Source organism: Eucyclogobius newberryi, unplaced genomic scaffold, assembly GCF_026437365.1.
Source record: "Eucyclogobius newberryi isolate DKJ021-1_F unplaced genomic scaffold, fEucNew1.0.hap1 SCAF_7, whole genome shotgun sequence".
Lineage (NCBI taxonomy): Eukaryota > Metazoa > Chordata > Actinopteri > Gobiiformes > Gobiidae > Eucyclogobius > Eucyclogobius newberryi.
The window spans coordinates 34,515,639-34,535,314 of record NW_027316389.1 but is presented as its reverse complement, the minus strand read 5'-3'; the positions used below and the strand labels follow the sequence as shown (position 1 = coordinate 34,535,314).

Here is a 19,676-nt window from a genome sequence, read left to right as displayed (position 1 = left end):
ATATAGAAAAAGTATTTTTCTACATACTATAGTGACAAAAATGAGGCAGCTGCATGCTGTCTGCAGCTAATAATACATTATTGAATTTCTCAAACGGGAAATAAGAGCTGAAAGCCGCGCTCTCATTGGATGCGCGTGTGTGTTCCATCCCAGTTTCATTCAACGTTTGAAAAAAGCTGTGCACAGGCCTAAAACGAATGCATGTGTATATTCACACTGTGCCAAAGGGTTTGTGAAAGCTAGGCTGATATAAATACCTACTTCCTCCTTTTACGGCCTACTTTAACAAACGTTTAGCTTGATATAGGAATCAGAAGTAGGTCAAGTAAACTAATCAAAACTAGCATAGAATTTGCAAATCAAGGGAAAATTATTAATTCAAAGTTGACAAATGTACCTTAGATGTATTTTTTTTTTGCAATGCGTAACTGATGTAGACTTGGCTTGATTTTGTTCTAATCCTGGATGAATGGGTTGCAAGTGTTTAGAAGAACCAGGTCTAACTCTGTAAACTGGTCCCTGGTCCCTGGTCCCTGGTTCTTGGTCCCTGGTCCCTGGTCCTTGGTCTGTGGTGGTGCTTTGGTGTCTTGAGTATCCATGTTGTCTTCAGCTCTTTGGCGAGCACTTGCTACCATAAATAAACATTAAACACTCAAACATAATGGGCGATCCATCGCTGCACTGATGCCAAAATGATTAAAAAAGTACAAATAGTAACATAAACATCATCATTACAGCATAAGGATTCATACGCAGTAAATAGAATAAGCAACCAACATTTTTTGACACCTACATAAATCAGCGCTGTCAGTGGACATACAGTCTTAGAAGGATTTTCCGGTTGGCATAGAGGGGAAAAACTTGGCGACTTTTCCACCAAAATCAATCCGACGACAGACAAAATGAGGCAGAATTAAAGGGTTTGGTTAGCTCTTCTTGCACCATAGTCAGGTTCATAAAGAATGTACTGTGTGGAGCTGGGCAGTCAAAAAATGCGTCGCTATTTTTGACCCAGAGGAAATGAATGAGCACCCTTTGGCATCGGAAAAAATGGAAATGCTGACACTTTGGACAGAGAGAAAGGAGGGAGAGAGGGGAGAGAAAATGTCATGTGGCAAATATTCTGCATATATGTGTCCAAATGGTAAGTGGTGGAGTGTGTTAAGGTCCAATGTGAAATGAGATGGTGTAATTTGCATTCTCTGCCAAACAAACATAAGAGGTAAAATGACTAGAATTCCAAATATTTCTCTTGCTTTAAAAGGACACATAATATGTGTCCTTTTTTATGCACTATTTGTATTGTTAGCAGCTTTTAAACATGTTTGAGTAACTTTACATCCTATATTTTAGAGCTTAAAATGTATGTACTGAAAAGTGCACTTTACTTTCTAAGAACTATGCGTTCCCTCATTAGGATTTGTTTTTTACACTTAATAATTAATTAATTAACCATAATGTAAAAACGCTGTTGTAACAAGCGCTGTTTGACGGCAGACATGTTTTTGAAGAGGGAACATTTAAACATTTGAGCATTTAACAACATAGTTAAAAGCTGTAAAAAGTCAATTTTGCATAATATGTGGTCTGTAAAGGTGCATGCAACTTGGCTCCATGGAGATCTTATTGCTTTGTCTGAAAAGTTTCACAGTACGGCATTAAACTTGTTCATTGAAACAAGCAAATAAATAACATAATAAATACTAGTTACAGGTAAGATCTGCTGAGAGGCAACACACTTTCTTTTAGGTCTTTTTGAGCACGAAAAACCAAAACTGAATTTCATTTAGACTTGATTTTATTTTTATAGACTTTGGAACAAATGGGACAATTACACAGGACTACATTTTTACGATGATGACAAATCTGTGTGTCTCTGTGTTTTGTTTCAGTTCTGTTTTATGTAAACTGAAATGAATACATAAAAAAAAAAAGCAAGATAAACACAATTAATGCCATACTTTGGAACATTCCAGGCAAACCACTAACAGACATGGAGACATGAGGGTGCTGTACTCCCTAAAAGGAAATTGACATAGCAAATTGTTAAGTCGTTTTGAGTAGTTAAGTAGTAAATCTACTAATTTGACTAATTATTTGACTTCAAAATGTATATCAAAGCTAAAATATTTTTTTTTGTTATTATTTAATGTGCAATGGAGAGGAAAAAAAAAATGAAAACTGAGTATGTGTCCTGTAAATCTGCAGTACATGTTTGTATCTGCAGTGCATGGGAGACGGGTGCATGTGGCGGGGAGCAGTGGGAGGCTTGTAGGGGCCGGGGTGGTGGTGGAGTACGGGGGGTGTAAGGGTCATGAGCGCTGGGACGATGTGATAAGCCACAGCAGCAGCACTTGGAGCCCCAGGATCTGTACCAGGCCTGGGCTTAGATAGGTCCCTCCCCCACAGTCAGAGTCATCCTCCTGCAGGAACAGAACCCAGAAGTACTCAATAGAGGCAAATACAACACAAATATAGGCACAAATATAGATACACTTTATAATAACTACACTTATATTAGCCTTAATAAAGCACAAACTAAGTCTTAACTCACAATGAGCAAAAGAAGGGCCACAGATGGTATGTATGGGTGGATGCTTCATTTTCACACTGGAGCTGACCAGGACACTGAACGTACACCCTAACCCATTAATTAAGCAGTTACAAAGCCTGAATCATTCTTAGTAGACATTATAACTTAGTTTTTTGTTCATGCTTTATTTGGGCTAATTACTGTGTAGTTATTATACAGTGGTTTACACAATTATATTAAAAAAACAATGGGTAATTAATTGTCTTTCCGGTTGGACATGTGCAGCAGATGTGACATAGATAGAGGTAATTCTATAACTGTTACCTAGCAACCATACTGTAAACAAGGGCAAAAGCTCATCTAGTTTACTTAATAGTTCTAATTCCATGAAAAAAATGTATGCTAACTCCTGTATTCTGTTATATTTAGGTTTAAAATGTCTGAAACATGTGATCCTTGAGCCTAAAATGTCCTTTCATATTGATTGAAATTTTGTGGTTAGGTTTTCTTCCACCTGCATCAATCGTGTCCTTGGGCAAGACCATTTATCCAAACCTTGTGCAGCAAGATGAATTTTCACGATATTTATGAGGTCGCAAATCGTGGCCTGACTCTCGCTGTTGTGACAGAGCCTGAACCACCGGTGGGGCAGGACCGGAGTGTGGTTTGGCCAGAAGCAAAGGTGAAGCTCCCAAATGAACCAAAACGAACATAGCCACGACTATTTACGTACTTCAGACTATTTTAGTAGAAATACAAACTATTTTGTGCAGAGGGAAAAGGTTTGTGCATTTGTGCAGGGAAAGATACTTGTCTCTCAACTGGATTAAACAGTTTGATTTCTTGTCTTGTTCCACTGTGTCATTTCGATTGAAGTATTTGTTTGAGCGCGTTTTATCCTTACTAGATCAATAATGTGGAGAACTCAGTTCAGAGGCTTACACGGATCAATTGGGGGGTGAGCCAGCTTATTTTATCCATGTTATCTGTGAGAATATCTTAAGTGTACAGTTACTTCACAGAATTCGTGTAGAAGTACAAAGTAGGGGTCAAAAAATTACTCAAAAAAAAACATAAAAAAGTACCCCAAGACTTTCCAGGTAAGAGTTCTGTAAGGGAACGTTGATCACCTTGTTGAAATATAATGCACTGTACTGCAATCACCTTCTCTGTGTCTTGACGTAATGGCATATTTTCTATGACCCTGCACAAACCCAATGGCCTTCTCAATTCTGTCCTCATTTGCCTTTGTGGAAATCTCCTTGACTACTTTATGGGAGTCTTCCGGATATCCACGCACGCCGACGGACCGGGACATTAGAAAGGTGGAATTCCTTTGGGTTCAAAAGACAGGAAAGCCGTGCAGCGCTTCCTCTGTTTACTGTCCTGATAGAGAGGAGCGTCCTGGACAGACCAAGTCCTCCTCTTTTACTCCACCAGTCCTCCTCCAGCGCTATATAAACACACACACTCAGAGGTTGCATGATCTATGAGTCCGAGAAACAATAAAAGAGTATGCCGCACAAAAGGGCAATAACTTTGTCTGGTCTAAATATTTGGACGTGCTATTAGCGGTTCAAAGTCGGGTGTAGAGGCGACGACAAATTTAGAGTCTTCGTTATTGCTTTGGACAGTACATTGTATATGGGTTTATATGACTGGTGCACACCCATGGAATTAAAATCATTCAAAATGTTCTTAAGCGCTGCAGAAAAAAATGTTTGTAACAGTCCAAAAACCCATATAAGATAGCAAAGTATTCAGCTCCTTGCCATATCTGTGCCATAGTTGCCATATTTACCACTCTAAATATCCAGAGTATTCAGATTGCTCATGTTCACAGGGAGGTGAGTATCCTAGTTCCTCTGAGACAGATCCAGATTACTGTCATACCTAGGATAAGGCTCAACAGCAGGATTCTCAAGCGCATTTAAATAGACTCTTTGATGTATCTGTTATTTACTTGGTCAGGACAGGACACATAAACACACTCTCATCCATACACCTACTTCAACATTGGAAGAAAGGTGGGTGAAGTGTCTTGCCCAGGGACACAACAACAGTGTCCACTACAGTTACTGCAGCCCCACTCACTACATCTAAGTGCACAGAGAAATCAGACCGCGCTTGAAAACGGACTCAATTCTTCTTTCTCAACAAACTGGTCGGACCAGTTTGAGTTTACATGCAAGAGAGTAAGGCTGCATCTCAATTCTCTATCCTCGCTTCCTTTCCTCTCCTCGTCACCTCAATACCTTGATTGTTCAGCTGTCAAATAAGTCTTAAAGGGAGATATAATGGTTTATTTCTATTGCTTTTGGCCCACACTTGCTCTTGAGTAACTTTGGTTTGGCATCTCATGTTTTAGAGAAAATATGTAAATTATAGGAATAAAGAAATTTACACTGGCATATCTGCCTATTTCCAACAGTCCAACTTGTATGATTTCTCCTCACAGCCAGTAGATGGCGCCACCACTCAACAGTGTAGGAAAAATGTCTCCACACACGCGACATGGTAAATCCGGGTCTCAGCACACAGTTGTAGTGAACTTAAGACGATGATAGAAAAGCAGAAAAACGATTCTCAGAGCCACGTCAGAGCTACGTCAGTTATCGAAGAAACGTCAGTTATCGTGGGGATTCAGAATGGACTGTTATTGACTGTCGGAAGGGTGAGGATTTTCTAACCAGGATTCCTCAAACTAGCGCTAATGAAGCTAAATGCTACTCCAGGAATGCTTTTGAAGATAGATTGATGTTAGAACAGGGTTAAAAGCTCAATTTTGCAATTTTATCACAAAGCTCACAGGAGACAAGGCAAAGAAACCACAGAGGAAACATGAGCGAGGGTTCAGGAGGAAGAAAAAATATAAAATTATATTATAGTCAATTATAAGTTTAATTGTCCACACTAAAGAGTGTGTATGGTTCAAACTGCAAAAGTACAGGAGCAGCCACAAAGGATCAAGTGTGTTGAACAAGCGGCATACCCTTAGTAACATGCAAAACTATACGCTTTTATCAGACAATAAATACGTTGTTCTGACTGTTTTGTTTAGTCCTAGAATAATACTACAAAATAAGCCTAACTATTGTCCTCAATACAGGGTCAGTTTAGTCAGAGCAGCTCCTGAGGAAAGAAATAGTGTACATTTGCGGTTGACATTTGAGAAACGTCCAGACAGCGAATGTCCAGTTCCTTGAGTGATGCCGCAGCAGTTCAGTTGCACCACGTTGTAATGGTTACCTCCCTGTCCACCACAGCCTGTAAAGTAGTTCCAGGTCTTTATCCGGCTGCAAGTCCGACTGATCTGAATACGGGTCCGAACCGATCCTCAGCTCCTCAATCAAATACACTTTGGACAATCGATTTAAATTGGACAAGGCGACTTACTCAGTTTCCCTGGTGTTTGGGTAAACGCAGTGAGGATAGCACATAGTATTCCCGGCAGTCACGTGTTCCATGGGCTGTGGAGCCACTGAGAAGGAGAAACACTTGGATGTGTCCCTATCTGCAGGTTAAAGCGTTGGACACAGGCTCAAATGTGATTTGTTTCTTTTTCAAACCAGTAAGCGCACAAGCTACATATGGTTCCTCTAGTGTGGATATGATTCATGGTCCGACTGAGCCACTAATGTATGTTTTCATTTTTCAATTCTGACTGGATCAAAATAAATGGCAACCAATCAAAATGTGTGTTGACAACTTGAGAACCAAGTTGACCATTAAAACAATTCATGTCGTATATTTCCCCTATGTCAACACAAAATGCTACCCGCTAACCCCACGTGCAGAATGTCAGAATGCATTAGCCTGATGTTTTGAAGAGCTTTTAGGAGTTTTAGCGCTGGGGATGGTGCTAGTTTGTAGCCCGAGCTCCCTTTAGCTGCATATTTATGCTAATGCAGCCTTACGCCAACCTTTCTGCAGCTAAGGCTCTGGTGTAGGATAACCGCCACACACAGGGCTGCGGAGCAAGTGGTCTTCCACTTATTTATTCAAAATGTCTTATAAACCCATGCAAAAGCCTATGCAATTTTCACCTTTTAAATAAAGGTAACAAACCGTATAAAGTGAATGGTATAGGTTTTATTCTCACAGAGAGCACGTATATATGTCAAGTGTGTATGAGAAATTTTGCGATCATAAATGAGCAGCATTGTGATGTCAACTCTAACAGATAGAAGCATTTTCATTTACTTTTTGCTATTTAGAATTTGTTACTACTAATGACTACTATTGTAGTATTTGCAACATATACCATGCAGAATCATATTGTCCATGGCCCAATATCATACTGGCATTAGTTCAGATACAACAGGAGTTTGACAATTTAAAGGCATTAAAGCAGTGCATTTCTGATTCCGTTGTCCTAAACACATGATACAATTCCCTCAACAATTGTAAATGATGCATTATTTATTTTGTGAGCGAGGCCCACAAATCATACTGTAATTACATTCAGTATCTTAGTAAGCGTCAATGCAAACTGTATCACAAGTATTATTTTTAAAACATGATTTTCAAATATGTACTTTTTTCCTTCCATAATTGAACACATGCTTCTCAAACATTTCCCGCTTAGGAGATAAAAACATGTATCCACGCTCCACAGCCTTGAGATATTATAAAGCATGATAAAGGGGACGAGGGGTGCAGAGGCAAACGTGCGAGGGGTGCAGAGGCAGACGTGCGAGGGGCGCAGAGGCAAACGTGTGCAAGGGGCGCAGAGGCAGACGTGTGCGAGGGGCACAGAGGCAGACATGTGTGAGGGGCACAGAAGCAGACATGTGTGAGGGGCGCAGAGGCAGACGTGTGTGAGGGGCGCAGAGGCAGACATGTGTGAGGGGCACAGAGGCAGACATGTGTGAGGGGCGCAGAGGCAGACGTGTGTGAGGGGCGCAGAGGCAGACATGTGTGAGGGGCACAGAGGCAGACATGTGTGAGGGGCGCAGAGGCAGACATGTGTGAGGGGCACAGAGGCAGACGTGTGTGAGGAGCACAGAGGCAGACATGTGTGAGGGGCACAGAGGCAGACGTGTGCAAGGGGCACAGAGGCAGACATGTGTGAGGGGCACAGAGGCAGACATGTGTGAGGGGCGCAGAGGCAGACGTGTGTGAGGGGCGCAGAGGCAGACATGTGTGAGGGGCACAGAGGCAGATGTGTGTGAGGGGCACAGAGGCAGACATGTGTGAGGGGCACAGAGGCAGACGTGTGTGAGGAGCACAGAGGCAGACATGTGTGAGGGGCACAGAGGCAGACGTGTGAGGAGCATAGAGGCAGACGTGTGTGAGGGGCGCAGAGGCAGACGTGTGTGAGGAGCACAGAGGCAGACATGTGTGAGGGGCACAGAGGCAGACATGTGTGAGGGGCACAGAGGCAGACATGTGTGAGGGGCGCAGAGGCAGACGTGTGTGAGGAGCACAGAGGCAGACATGTGTGAGGGGCACAGAGGCAGACGTGTGTGAGGAGCACAGAGGCAGACGTGTGCAAGGGGCACAGAGGCAGACATGTGTGAGGGGCACAGAGGCAGACATGTGTGAGGGGCGCAGAGGCAGACGTGTGTGAGGGGCGCAGAGGCAGACATGTGTGAGGGGCACAGAGGCAGACATGTGTGAGGGGCGCAGAGGCAGACGTGTGTGAGGAGCACAGAGGCAGACATGTGTGAGGGGCACAGAGGCAGACATGTGTGAGGGGCACAGAGGCAGACGTGTGAGGAGCATAGAGGCAGACGTGTGTGAGGGGCGCAGAGGCAGACATGTGTGAGGGGCACACAGGCAGACATGTGTGAGGGGCACAGAGGCAGACGTGTGAGGAGCATAGAGGCAGACGTGTGTGAGGGGCGCAGAGGCAGACGTGTGTGAGGAGCACAGAGGCAGACATGTGTGAGGGGCACAGAGGCAGACGTGTGAGGAGCATAGAGGCAGACGTGTGTGAGGGGCGCAGAGGCAGACATGTGTGAGGGGCACAGAGGCAGACGTGTGAGGAGCATAGAGGCAGACGTGTGTGAGGAGCACAGAGGCAGACGTGTGTGAGGGGCACAGAGGCAGACGTGTGTGAGGAGCACAGAGGCAGACATGTGTGAGGGGCACAGAGGCAGACGTGTGAGGAGCATAGAGGCAGACGTGTGTGAGGGGCGCAGAGGCAGACGTGTGTGAGGGGCGCAGAGGCAGACGTGTGTGAGGAGCACAGAGGCAGACATGTGTGAGGGGCACAGAGGCAGACGTGTGAGGAGCATAGAGGCAGACGTGTGTGAGGGGCGCAGAGGCAGACGTGTGTGAGGAGCACAGAGGCAGACATGTGTGAGGGGCGCAGAGGCAGACGTGTGTGAGGAGCACAGAGGCAGACATGTGTGAGGGGCACAGAGGCAGACGTGTGAGGAGCATAGAGGCAGACATGTGTGAGGGGCACAGAGGCAGACGTGTGAGGAGCATAGAGGCAGACGTGTGTGAGGAGCACAGAGGCAGACGTGTGTGACAAGCCCAGTAGATGATCACAGACTGATTTAAAAGTTGTCGGTTTGATTCCATTTTCAGCTGCAGATGTAGAAACTTACAACACATGATTTACCATTTAGCAAGAAGAATACAGTTTGGATTTGTATTGTCAAGGTCGAGTAAATGTTTTGAATTATTTGCATATGATCTTGATACATGTTTCCAAATTGTCTCTGCTCTAATGATCACTTATTAACATTTACAACATACTCCAAAACTGTGTTAGAAGTTTAAATGTGCTTAGGTGTGCATGCATGTTATGGTGATGCTGCAAAATGTTTTTAGTAAAATAAAGCAAAGCAACTGACCCAAACATGAGAAAGCAGATGAGGGGCATGCAGCTGAATGTAGCGCCTCTGCTGGTGGGACACAGGGGCTCGTCCTGAAGGAGAAGATCAGCCACCCAAAAGAAGAGGAGCAGATGGAACGGAAACAAACAGGCGAAACACATGGAGGAGGAAAAAAAGAATACATCATGCGGATGAGGTTGGAGCGTCAGCCGGGTTTTTGGGGGAGATGATACGAAACAGACGGAGAGAGAGTGACAGACTGAAGCGGCGCTAATGGAGATGTTTCCGAGCGCATTCTGCACTGTGGCCGGAGAAGAAATGCAGTAGAATATAGATCATGTGTTCATATGTTATTAGAAGAAACTGAAATTATCTGTTTCTTGTTACTTTTAATGTCCATTGTGTGTTTATCAGGTTGTTTTTATGTTTTGTATGTGTTTGAATGTGGTTTTCAGACTACAAATGGAAAATAAACTCAACAATGCCACGCCCTTATTTTCTATTTTTACTCCTTTACTTGCCTTATGTTCTGGTCCTGTTTTTTTGTGTGTGTGTTTTTTTAATACTTTCTGAAAATATCAAAAATAAATAAATAAGTAATAATAATAAAAAGGGGGAATATGCCATCTTCTTAACACATGATTCATAATTCATTGGTTTTATAATTATTGTGTTGGGAAACATTTAGTAAGATGTAACAGATGTATCTATTATGATAATATGTCGTTTTGGTAACACTTAATAACTACACGTGTATTAGCATTAATAAAGTAATAAAGATGGATTCATTATAAAGTGATATGTATAAAGCCCCAGTAGTCTATTAACCCCCAAAAAATACCTTAAAACCAACTTTTTTTTAAATATTTTTGGATGTTTTTATTAATAATGTGGTTAAACTGACAAAACGGGCTTGCGTCACCACAAACCAGAATCATAATTAGCCTGAAGTAGCATTAGTGCAGTACATGCATAGGGACTGTTCAAAGTATGGTGGTAACATTCTACTTCCATGGACTCCATGGATGCAGTGGACGTTCCACCTCCAGAAAGTGATGTACTGTACTGTTACTTTAATGTTGTTTTTTGCAAACAACATGATTTTTTTGCTTTCTGTGACTTAAATTACCATATTTTCCGGACTATGCGTTTTTTCATAGTTTTGGCCGGGGTGCAACTTATACTTATATTTATAATTATACTTATACTGCGGAGTGACTTATATGTGATATTATTTGTTATTTTCACACTGGGAACTGCATTTCATACGTTTTTTTTCTTCTATATTATGCATTTTTTGGCTGGTGCGACTTATACTCCGGAAAATATGAAATGCACTTTTTGTATTACTATCCATTCTAATGACTTTGGCAGTGAAATGTTTTCTAATTTGCTTTTGTTTGCCATGTCGGATGAATATAGACCAGTTTATTTGTTTAACATCATATATATTATACGTTAAATAATATATTCAAGCTGGCTCAATGTGTGTATGTTGATTTTGTGTGCTTGATGAGCACTCGCAAATATCTCAAAAAGTAAACTGAATATTGGAAACAACTTCCAAAATGCATGTTTGCACTCTGCTTTTTATCCTTCCCAATAAAACTATTCATTTATGACCAACAAAACAAGAAGCCAAACAACATAGCAACTGTGAGAGAGAGAATAAAAAAGTACTGCAGTGATTGTTAGCTGAAGTTGTTCCGAGCCAAATACTTCACGCTGATGATATCCTTTGTACATTTCATGGTTTTCATGGGCTTTTTAGACTCACGTTCTCGTTGTTGTCGAAGCAAACGTCGGGGCCCTTGCGATACCTGGGGTTCTGGGCGAGCTCGCACTGGTCCGGACCTTCAGCTGAACCCTCGCGCTCAGGAAAAATACAGTCAGCGTGGCACATTTAAGGATCTACATTTCAATGATGTGCTGATGCCGAGGTTTCTTAGCAATAATGGAATCGTTCACCGGCTCCGCATTAGCCTTGAGATTAGAGTGCTCCGAAGGGTAGAGAGGGGAAAACTGGGATACGGAAGCTCAATGTTTCATGTGTACGGTGAATTTGACGTTATTTAACTCCACGGACTGTTTTTTGTGGTGATGGGTAATTGAAAACCTGCTTTGATCCTGGTTTAGTCCAAATTTAGTTTTGGTTTGGTCCTGGTTCAAGCACCATTTTGTCTGGTTAAACGTTAACTTTGTTCCTCGATGTTTTTGTGGTTTAAGATGGTTTAGGCAACTTTCAGTGCTTACAAAAGTGTGTATGATGAGACTTCTATTACATTATGAGTCTGGTCAGGGCTGATCACAGACGTCAATGAGCACAGGCCATACAAGCGAACCAATGGAAACATGGCAATAGAAAACTGTATTTGAATAACTATATTATCCAATTTTACATGTTTTTTTTGCCATGTGATTGTTTCCCTAATGAGTTTCATATCGTCAAAAAAAAGGAAATCCTGACAAGTTGACATTTTGCGAGCATTTTGCAGAATAAAATCATGAAATTGGCAGACTTCCTTATTGCTTCCATAAACGATGCATTTTATGGCGGTTCAAGAAGCTCCACTCGACTCTCCACATGCTACCTCGCCTCACATCTGGACTTTTATGACATCTGGAATTCACTAAAATCCATCTTCATGCTGCTTAGGGTGATGCAATGTTTTGCTAAGTGCGGCTATCGGGACCGCAGGCCTGGCAGGACGGTATGATTTTGGTATGTTTAACACTGTAAATGTGAACAACATGGGAGCTACTGGCAGGTGCTTTTTTTATATTTAACTGAAGAAGGGACTTTGAGCACCGCCTAGATTTGTCTTTTGTTCATGCACTACAGACCCTTTAAAACATGTAAAGAGCCTTGTTCAAATACATTTACATTACATTTTTAATATATATGTAAAAGGAGATTTAGCATTTTTACTGGGCAATAGAGAACTCTCGACATTACCATTGTTTTTTTTTTCTTATTGCATCTAATGACTAAATGTTAAGTATATAATAAAGAGAAGCAAACTTACTGATATTTCATCATTGGAAATTAAAAATAGGTGCTTATTTTGTGTCATTAAGTGATTTAAACCTGTAACATTTATATCTGATGTCGGTTAATCATTGAAATGTGAAATGGTCTACGTTTGAATCCAGTCGTGTCCATTACGGAATTTTTATGACATTTTTCTCTTTCTATAATAGCATTTTAAACAGTCCAGCACACATTTGGGTCAAATAAAATGTAAAAAAGTACTTATGGGACTTATGGACTTATGGTTAAGGCTGTTTCAGGACTAGAGCAGGACTTAATGGCCCAAAGGCAGATGCTCTTGTCATGGTGCTTTTGGTGGTGTATTTCATTAAATGTGTTTTTTCTTAAATATCTAGATGCCGTATTTTCTGGACTATAAGTCGCACCGGAATAAAAGTAGCACCAGCCAAAAAATGCATAGTAGAGAAGAAAAAAACATATAAGTTGCACTGGAGTATAATTTTATGTAAGTATAAATCGCACCCGGCCGAAACTAAGAAAAAAGGTGCTACTTATAGTCCGGAAAATACGGTATATCTAATCGCTTGGTAATGCAATATTGAGACTAACACAAAACAACAGTGTCGGTGTAATCCCTCAAGATGGTTTGAAAGAGGAGTCAAGGAAGCTATTTTTGTTAAAAAAGAAAGACCTTCTTTAAACAGAAATGGAGGGCTAAGATTCAATCTTCCTGGTATCTATAATGGAATACTGAACCCCTGGAAAGGTAGAGGACCAGGACAAGTATTTAGATGCTAATCAGGTACTCAGGGTGGTTGAGCCAGGGTCTCACAAAGACAAAGAGGATTCTAATAGCCCATTAAGATTCTGAATAGGCTAGCTCGGTAGATACAAGGGGGAGTTTCTGTTGAAACAAACAACTCTTTCTACTTCAGGAAGGCTCCTCCCAATGGGCGGGTCTTACCACAGAACAGTATTAATATCGGAGTTCTCGATCTAAATTCTTTTATTGACAATGACTCTTGGATGAGAGTCGAAACGTCTATTTTTTCTAAATGAGTCCAGATGACTACAACTGAAGTTTTTTCTACTACAAAACAACAGTGACATTTTTCATTCAGCTCAGAATTCCTCTGGATAAAGTCAGGTTTATGTGACACAAACTTTTTGGGGGTAAATATTGAATCGAAATTACCATTACATTTCTCCTGATTTATTTGTTCATCGTTGTGACGTGAATGATCCTCATTATCGCTGTTGTTGATGTTAACAGAGTACAAATGAGGGTGAACTGCGCTGTAACTACTGAAAACACATTTCTTCAGACTTTAATAAATGTACAAATGCTACAAAATCCTTGGATTGACCGAGCGCTAATCTCTGGTGATGACATATTTACGGAGCAACAGGACGCCTCAATAAAGGTACATGTACAGCGCACGCACCTGCTTGTAATTTCAATGCAGGCTTATGGCAGAGAGCGGCCGACATGAATGAAAACAAGGAAACCCAATCCCCCTGTAATGTAATCTGTGCTTTCATATACTGCGCCTGGAGTTAACCGTCCACCAGAGAGCATTTTGGGTCTGGACCTGCTGCAGACTCCTGGCCTCCACCGCAGAGGTTAAGCGTGCGCTGTTGTGGAAAGTGATGGAGAGATTTATGCTGCCTCCAGGTGCTGTGGGGATCGGGTAAATACGTCTGGTCCAGTTGAAAATGACATGTGAATTGTTGTCATTTCCACAGGAGAACGCTGAGATGATTTATATGCATGAGATGTTGAGTTGTAATAACTTTTGACCTTTCAAGAACAGTGAACATTTCAAATTGTGAATTTGAGATGTTATTATGTCTGTTTTTTACATATATATTTGAATCCTACATGATTATGCAGCACTCACAGTTTGAATGTCATCTCTCGTTCCACTCACAGTTAAATATGAGCTGCTTTTTCCTCAATCATGTCAAGATGTACAATGTAATCTTAAATTATGTCAAGATAAAGTATGAGTATTTGTTTTTGTTTTTGCAGCCACTACAACACACTCATTTTATGTACAGTTGTGTTTTTGTTTGTGGGGGGCGGAGTTTATGTACAGTTGTGTTTTTGTTTGTGGGGGCGGAGTTTATGTCCAGTTGTGTTTTTGTTTGTGGGGGCGGAGTTTATGTACAGTTGTGTTTTTGTTTGTGGGGGCGGAGTTTATGTCCAGTTGTGTTTTTGTTTGTGAGGGGCGGAGTTTATGTACAGTTGTGTTTTTGTTTGTGGGGGGCGGAGTTTATGTACGGTTGTGTTTTTGTTTGTGGGGGCGGAGTTTATGTACAGTTGTGTTTTTGTTTGTGGGGGCGGAGTTTATGTACAGTTGTGTTTTTCTTTTGGGGGCGGAGTTTATGTACAGTTGTGTTTTTGTTTGTGGGGGTGGAGTTTATGTACAGTTGTGTTTTTCTTTTGGGGGCGGAGTTTATGTACGGTTGTGTTTTTGTTTGTGGGGGCGGAGTTTATGTACAGTTGTGTTTTTCTTTTGGGGGCGGAGTTTATGTACGGTTGTGTTTTTGTTTGTGGGGGCGGAGTTTATGTACAGTTGTGTTTTTCTTTTGGGGGCGGAGTTTATGTACAGTTGTGTTTTTGTTTGTGGGGGCGGAGTTTATGTACAGTTGTGTTTTTGTTTGTGGGGGCGGAGTTTATGTACAGTTGTGTTTTTCTTTTGGGGGCGGAGTTTATGTACAGTTGTGTTTTTCTTTTGGGGGCGGAGTTTATGTACATATGAGGGGGGGTTTGTACGGGTGAGCAGCGGATTTGAACAGATGGGAGTGACTCTTTGCATTGGTGGGTGGAGTTTACGCATGCATGGGAGGAGTTTCTGTATGGTTTGGCGGAGTTTTGGTATGGCTGGGTGGAGTTTCTGTAGGGATGGGCGGAGTTTCTGTATGAGCGGGTGGAGTTTCTGTATGGATGGGCGGAGTTTTTGTATGAATAGTCGGGGTTTCTGTATGGATGGGCAGAGTTCCTGTATGGGCAGGTGTAGTTTCTGTATGGATGGGCGGAGTTCCTGTATGGGCAGGTGTAGTTTCTGTATGGATGGGCGGAGTTCCTGTATGGGCAGGTGTAGTTTCTGTATGGATGGGCGGAGTTCCTGTATGGGCAGGTGTAGTTTCTGTACGGATGGGCGGAGTTCCTGTATGGGCAGGTGTAGTTTCTGTATGGATGGGCAGAGTTCCTGTATGGGCAGGTGTAGTTTCTGTATGGATGGGCAGAGTTCCTGTATGGGCAGGTGTAGTTTCTGTATGGATGGGCAGAGTTCCTGTATGGGCAGGTGTAGTTTCTGTACGGATGGGCAGAGTTCCTGTATGGGCAGGTGTAGTTTCTGTACGGATGGGCGGAGTTCCTGTATGGGCAGGTGTAGTTTCTGTACGGATGGGCGGAGTTCCTGTATGGGCAGGTAGACTTTCATCCGGGCGGCTGAAGGATACAGGGCTGCTCGGCCTGGCGCAGCGGCCTGGGGTCACAAGACAGACACGTGGTTTTGGCGTCGGTGATCAGGAACACCAGGTTTGTGTTGGGCAGCTTCTCGGCTCGGTACATTCTGCAAAACACGCACAGTTTGAAGTTGAATTAACCGAGCCTTTTTAACATGGTTCAAAGCCGGTGAAAAGTAGATTTTACATAATGTGTCCACTTCAAGATGAAAGTGTTCAAAATGCAGTTCAAACCGCCTGAATAATGGAAACATTGGCCCTTCAGGCTGGAGCTGACAGGTCCTCATGTCCACATTTTGACAGGACCACCACCATGACAGAAGCAACACTCCATGGCGTATTTAACCCGGAGAGACTCCAAATGGAGATGAGGTAACTAAGCGTGCACTGGTCCATGAACTGCTTTACCCCTAGTTCATAATGAAGCCTCTAGCTTAAAGGGACAGGACGAGGGGGGGAAGAGTTAGAGAACTTTATTGCTTTCCTGCGCAATTCCACTCTGACCCATCAAGGTAATCTGTGTGTGATCGCAACTCTCCCAAAGCAGCTGCCGACAATCAAACTGCCAAAACAGGGCACGAAGTGGTCTTTATTGGTCTAAAAACTTGTATCAACTTTTTGGGAATCGTTGAACTGATATTTTTTCCATTGTGTACCTTAAATAAAGTGTATGTATGGCAAAACACGTCAAGTTCAGTGTTGGTATGTTTATTTGGATTAGTGTTTGCACCCCCTGCTGGCAAAAGTGAGTAGTACAGTGCCGTACAGATATAGGGTAAAAATCTTTGGGTCAGAATCAGACCACTGTGTGTTGTCTGTATCTAATCATAGAGCGTTTTATTCTCGGTAGTAGGAAGACGTATGCTGTTAGCATGCTAATGGTTGTTGGCATGCTAATGTTTGTTAGCTTTGCCATAATAACCTCTATTCTGGTTGAGAAAAGCACTTATAAGCACATGGTGGTGGATAACTAGGACGCTTGGAATGCATTAGGTAAGTGAGAAATACGTGTGGACTGCTACAAACTCAACTAGCTCTATTTTTCATGTTTTAAGACATTTAAAGTCAGGTACAGCGCTTTTTTTTTCTATCAACAAAACAACTGAGAGTCAAACAAATCAACAAATATGTTTTGCATGAGGAAATGGCCAATAATAATCCACACTTTGTTAGCGAGAACAGAAGATTTATGAGATACAGTAATTCCAGAGTATGCAGTACCTGGAGCAGTTACCACAGTCCAGTAGGCCGGAGTAGGACCTCTCGTCATTGTCGAAGAAGTACTGGGTCTGCTCCGTGATGCAGCTCTCCTTGAACATGTTCTCTGATATGTCCTCCTCCGCAGATTCCACTGAAAACACACGGAGACATAAAGCTACAGATATGGATGAAATGAACTGCAATTCGGATTCAATTTCTCCTATTTTCTACCAGTTTAAGTAGTCTTTTTGGTTGGGTTTTCTGAAGATAACAAATTTGAGAAGTGTTGTAGATAAAAAATATCGATACATGAATGTATTTATTAGGCTATTTATTTATCAACTAATGCAATAGTAATTGTATCATTAAAGAGTCACCACCTCATTAATTTATTCTATTTCAAAAAAAATTAAACACACAATTTTCTCTATTCAATATACATTTTTAAAAGTTTTTTTGTTGTTGGATGAGAACCATAAGGAAGCAACTGCAATGCAATAGACAATATCATCCAATCAGAGATGTTATTATGAGAACCATGTGTGAAAAGTTTGAAGATGCACTGTGTAACTTTTTTGAAGAAGGGTCCGCCCCCTTATTGTCTCCATGGTGACGATGTTGCTTTGCCTGGAATGTTCCACAGTACAGTAATACAGTTATTTAACCCCATATTTTTGAGCCAAACAAAACATTGCCTGGCCAGTCAAGACCACACCCTTTTACTTTAACGTCTGAAACCGCGTCGTGTTCCCCCAATTTCTGATGGGCGTGATTGACAGGTGGAGTAACCAATCGGAGAGACGCAAGGTCCGCTTGTGTCAAAAGATCCATAGCACCTTATATGTAAAAAACACAAAATAACACACTGAGAATTGAAGAATATACGAGTGTGTGTAGGTAAAATAAGTTCTGTTTTTATGGGTTTATGGTTTGAATAATATAATGTATCTGGGAAGTCTTTTATTTTTTCATGTATTTATCAGAGAAAATATAAATAACGCTTTTAAATGTGGCTGCTGACAGCAAAATGGTAAAAGTTAAGCCCATGATTGTAACGTTTGGCAAATTAATGGTTGTAAATAACTTATAACCAATATTTGATGCTTCTTTAATTGCAAATAAAACGCTATATGGTCATCATCAGCAGTGGTTCTTTTCCCTCTCAGCTTTTCGTGCTCTTATGTCTGCTACAGTCTCTTTAGGCTTCAAAAACAAGAACAAAAACAACCAAAAAACAAGATATGCTTCATTTTTGACATTTGGGAACTATTGTATGCCTTTAAATAGATTGAGCTCATAATAAAAGTTAATTAAAAAAAACCTCAAACTAAACTCAAACCTAGACAATTCTCCAAAAGAAGTAAAAAATTTAAATAAATTAAAATAAAATCTGCATTCCACATCAATTGAGTAAGAAACATCGATTTTTCTTTCCAAACACGGAACAATTTTCCACCCTTTTCCAGACCCTCCTGTATCTGAACTGAACGTAGGAGGGACTGATTCACCAGGCAAAAAACAACAACAAAATGCCATACTGTGGAACATTCCGGGAAAAACAATCACACAGTCTCTCCAGCATTTCACCAACTTAATCATCTTTGTTGATCTTCTCACCTCCTCTTAACAGATTGGGAAATACGAGCCCAAAGAAGATCTGCTGCAGTATTGACCTGGATGGGAAGAAAACAGTGAGTCACTCCGTATGAGTCAGTCGCTCTCGCTCCAGCCGCAACAACATCTATAACAGTATGTAATCCCAGCTGCTAATGCTCCGGAGCCGGGGCCACTGCCGGGGCCACTGCCGCTGCTGCTGCCGCGGTGAGTGCCCAGGGAGCCATCAGTCACGCTCCCATAAAAACCCAGCGCATGTGACCCCCGGACAGGCTAACAAGTGTCCTGCTCTGACCCGTGCCAGAGAGTTTACGCGGAAAAAACAATATTAAAGGTGTAGTGCTGAAAATGAAGCTGTTTGAGTCACTGAAATAACCTAAAGTGGAATGAGGGTGTTTTTGATCAAGAAACCAGTAGGAAAAGTTTGAGCTTCGGTTTATACGATGCTGGATACATTTAAAGTACAATTATTATGCACTATTTGAATTGTTTTGGCCTCTAAACATGCTTGAGTACCTTTATTTTGCTCTTATTTTACAAAAAAACAAAAACAATACTTCATGTTGCATACTACGAATTGACTTTTGATCTCCATCTACTGGCTACAGAGGGAATTACAAATGGAATAGGAGAAACAAATGCTAGCTTTCCTCCGACATGTTTGATTTATGGACTTATGGAAGATCTCGGAGCCATGACATCACAGTGGAAATTCAGAATAGAGTGCTCGTTTAAACTAGCATAAATAAAGACACAATTCAAGCTACGTTTTCTAATGCGGTAACTGCTATTACGAGGGTAAAAGCTGAAACATGTAAATTTGACTTTTTATAATGGTCATTAGTTTGACTTATGCTGTATTGTCCATTTACTCTCTGTTATTTTTTTATTTTTTTTCATTTAAATTATTCAATTGTGTAGACATTTTTCAACAATAAAACATGTAAATGAATGAATGAACGATCCTATGAAATGCTATTATAAAGAACACTTCTTTATAGTAGCATTTCATCGGATCATTATAAGTTCTGTGAAGTTAGTCAGTTGTCCCTTTTCTACTATTAAAGGTTGA

General features: G+C 41.5%; 1 protein-coding gene across 1 annotated transcript in view; it reads right to left on the bottom strand.

The window, feature by feature from the left end:
- Positions 1-2,171: 2,171 nt before the first annotated feature.
- LOC140348520 (voltage-dependent calcium channel subunit alpha-2/delta-1-like) overlaps positions 2,172-19,676 on the bottom strand; it is an 85,891-nt gene continuing 68,386 nt past the window's right edge. The window contains exons 27-31 of the mRNA XM_072434452.1: positions 18,608-18,663; positions 17,012-17,141; positions 15,785-15,897; positions 11,102-11,184; positions 2,172-2,423 (exon numbers count right to left, since the gene is read on the bottom strand). Of these exons, the coding sequence (XP_072290553.1) occupies positions 2,313-2,423; positions 11,102-11,184; positions 15,785-15,897; positions 17,012-17,141; positions 18,608-18,663 (493 nt within the window). The 3' untranslated portion in view covers positions 2,172-2,312. The remainder of the gene's footprint in view (positions 2,424-11,101; positions 11,185-15,784; positions 15,898-17,011; positions 17,142-18,607; positions 18,664-19,676) is intronic.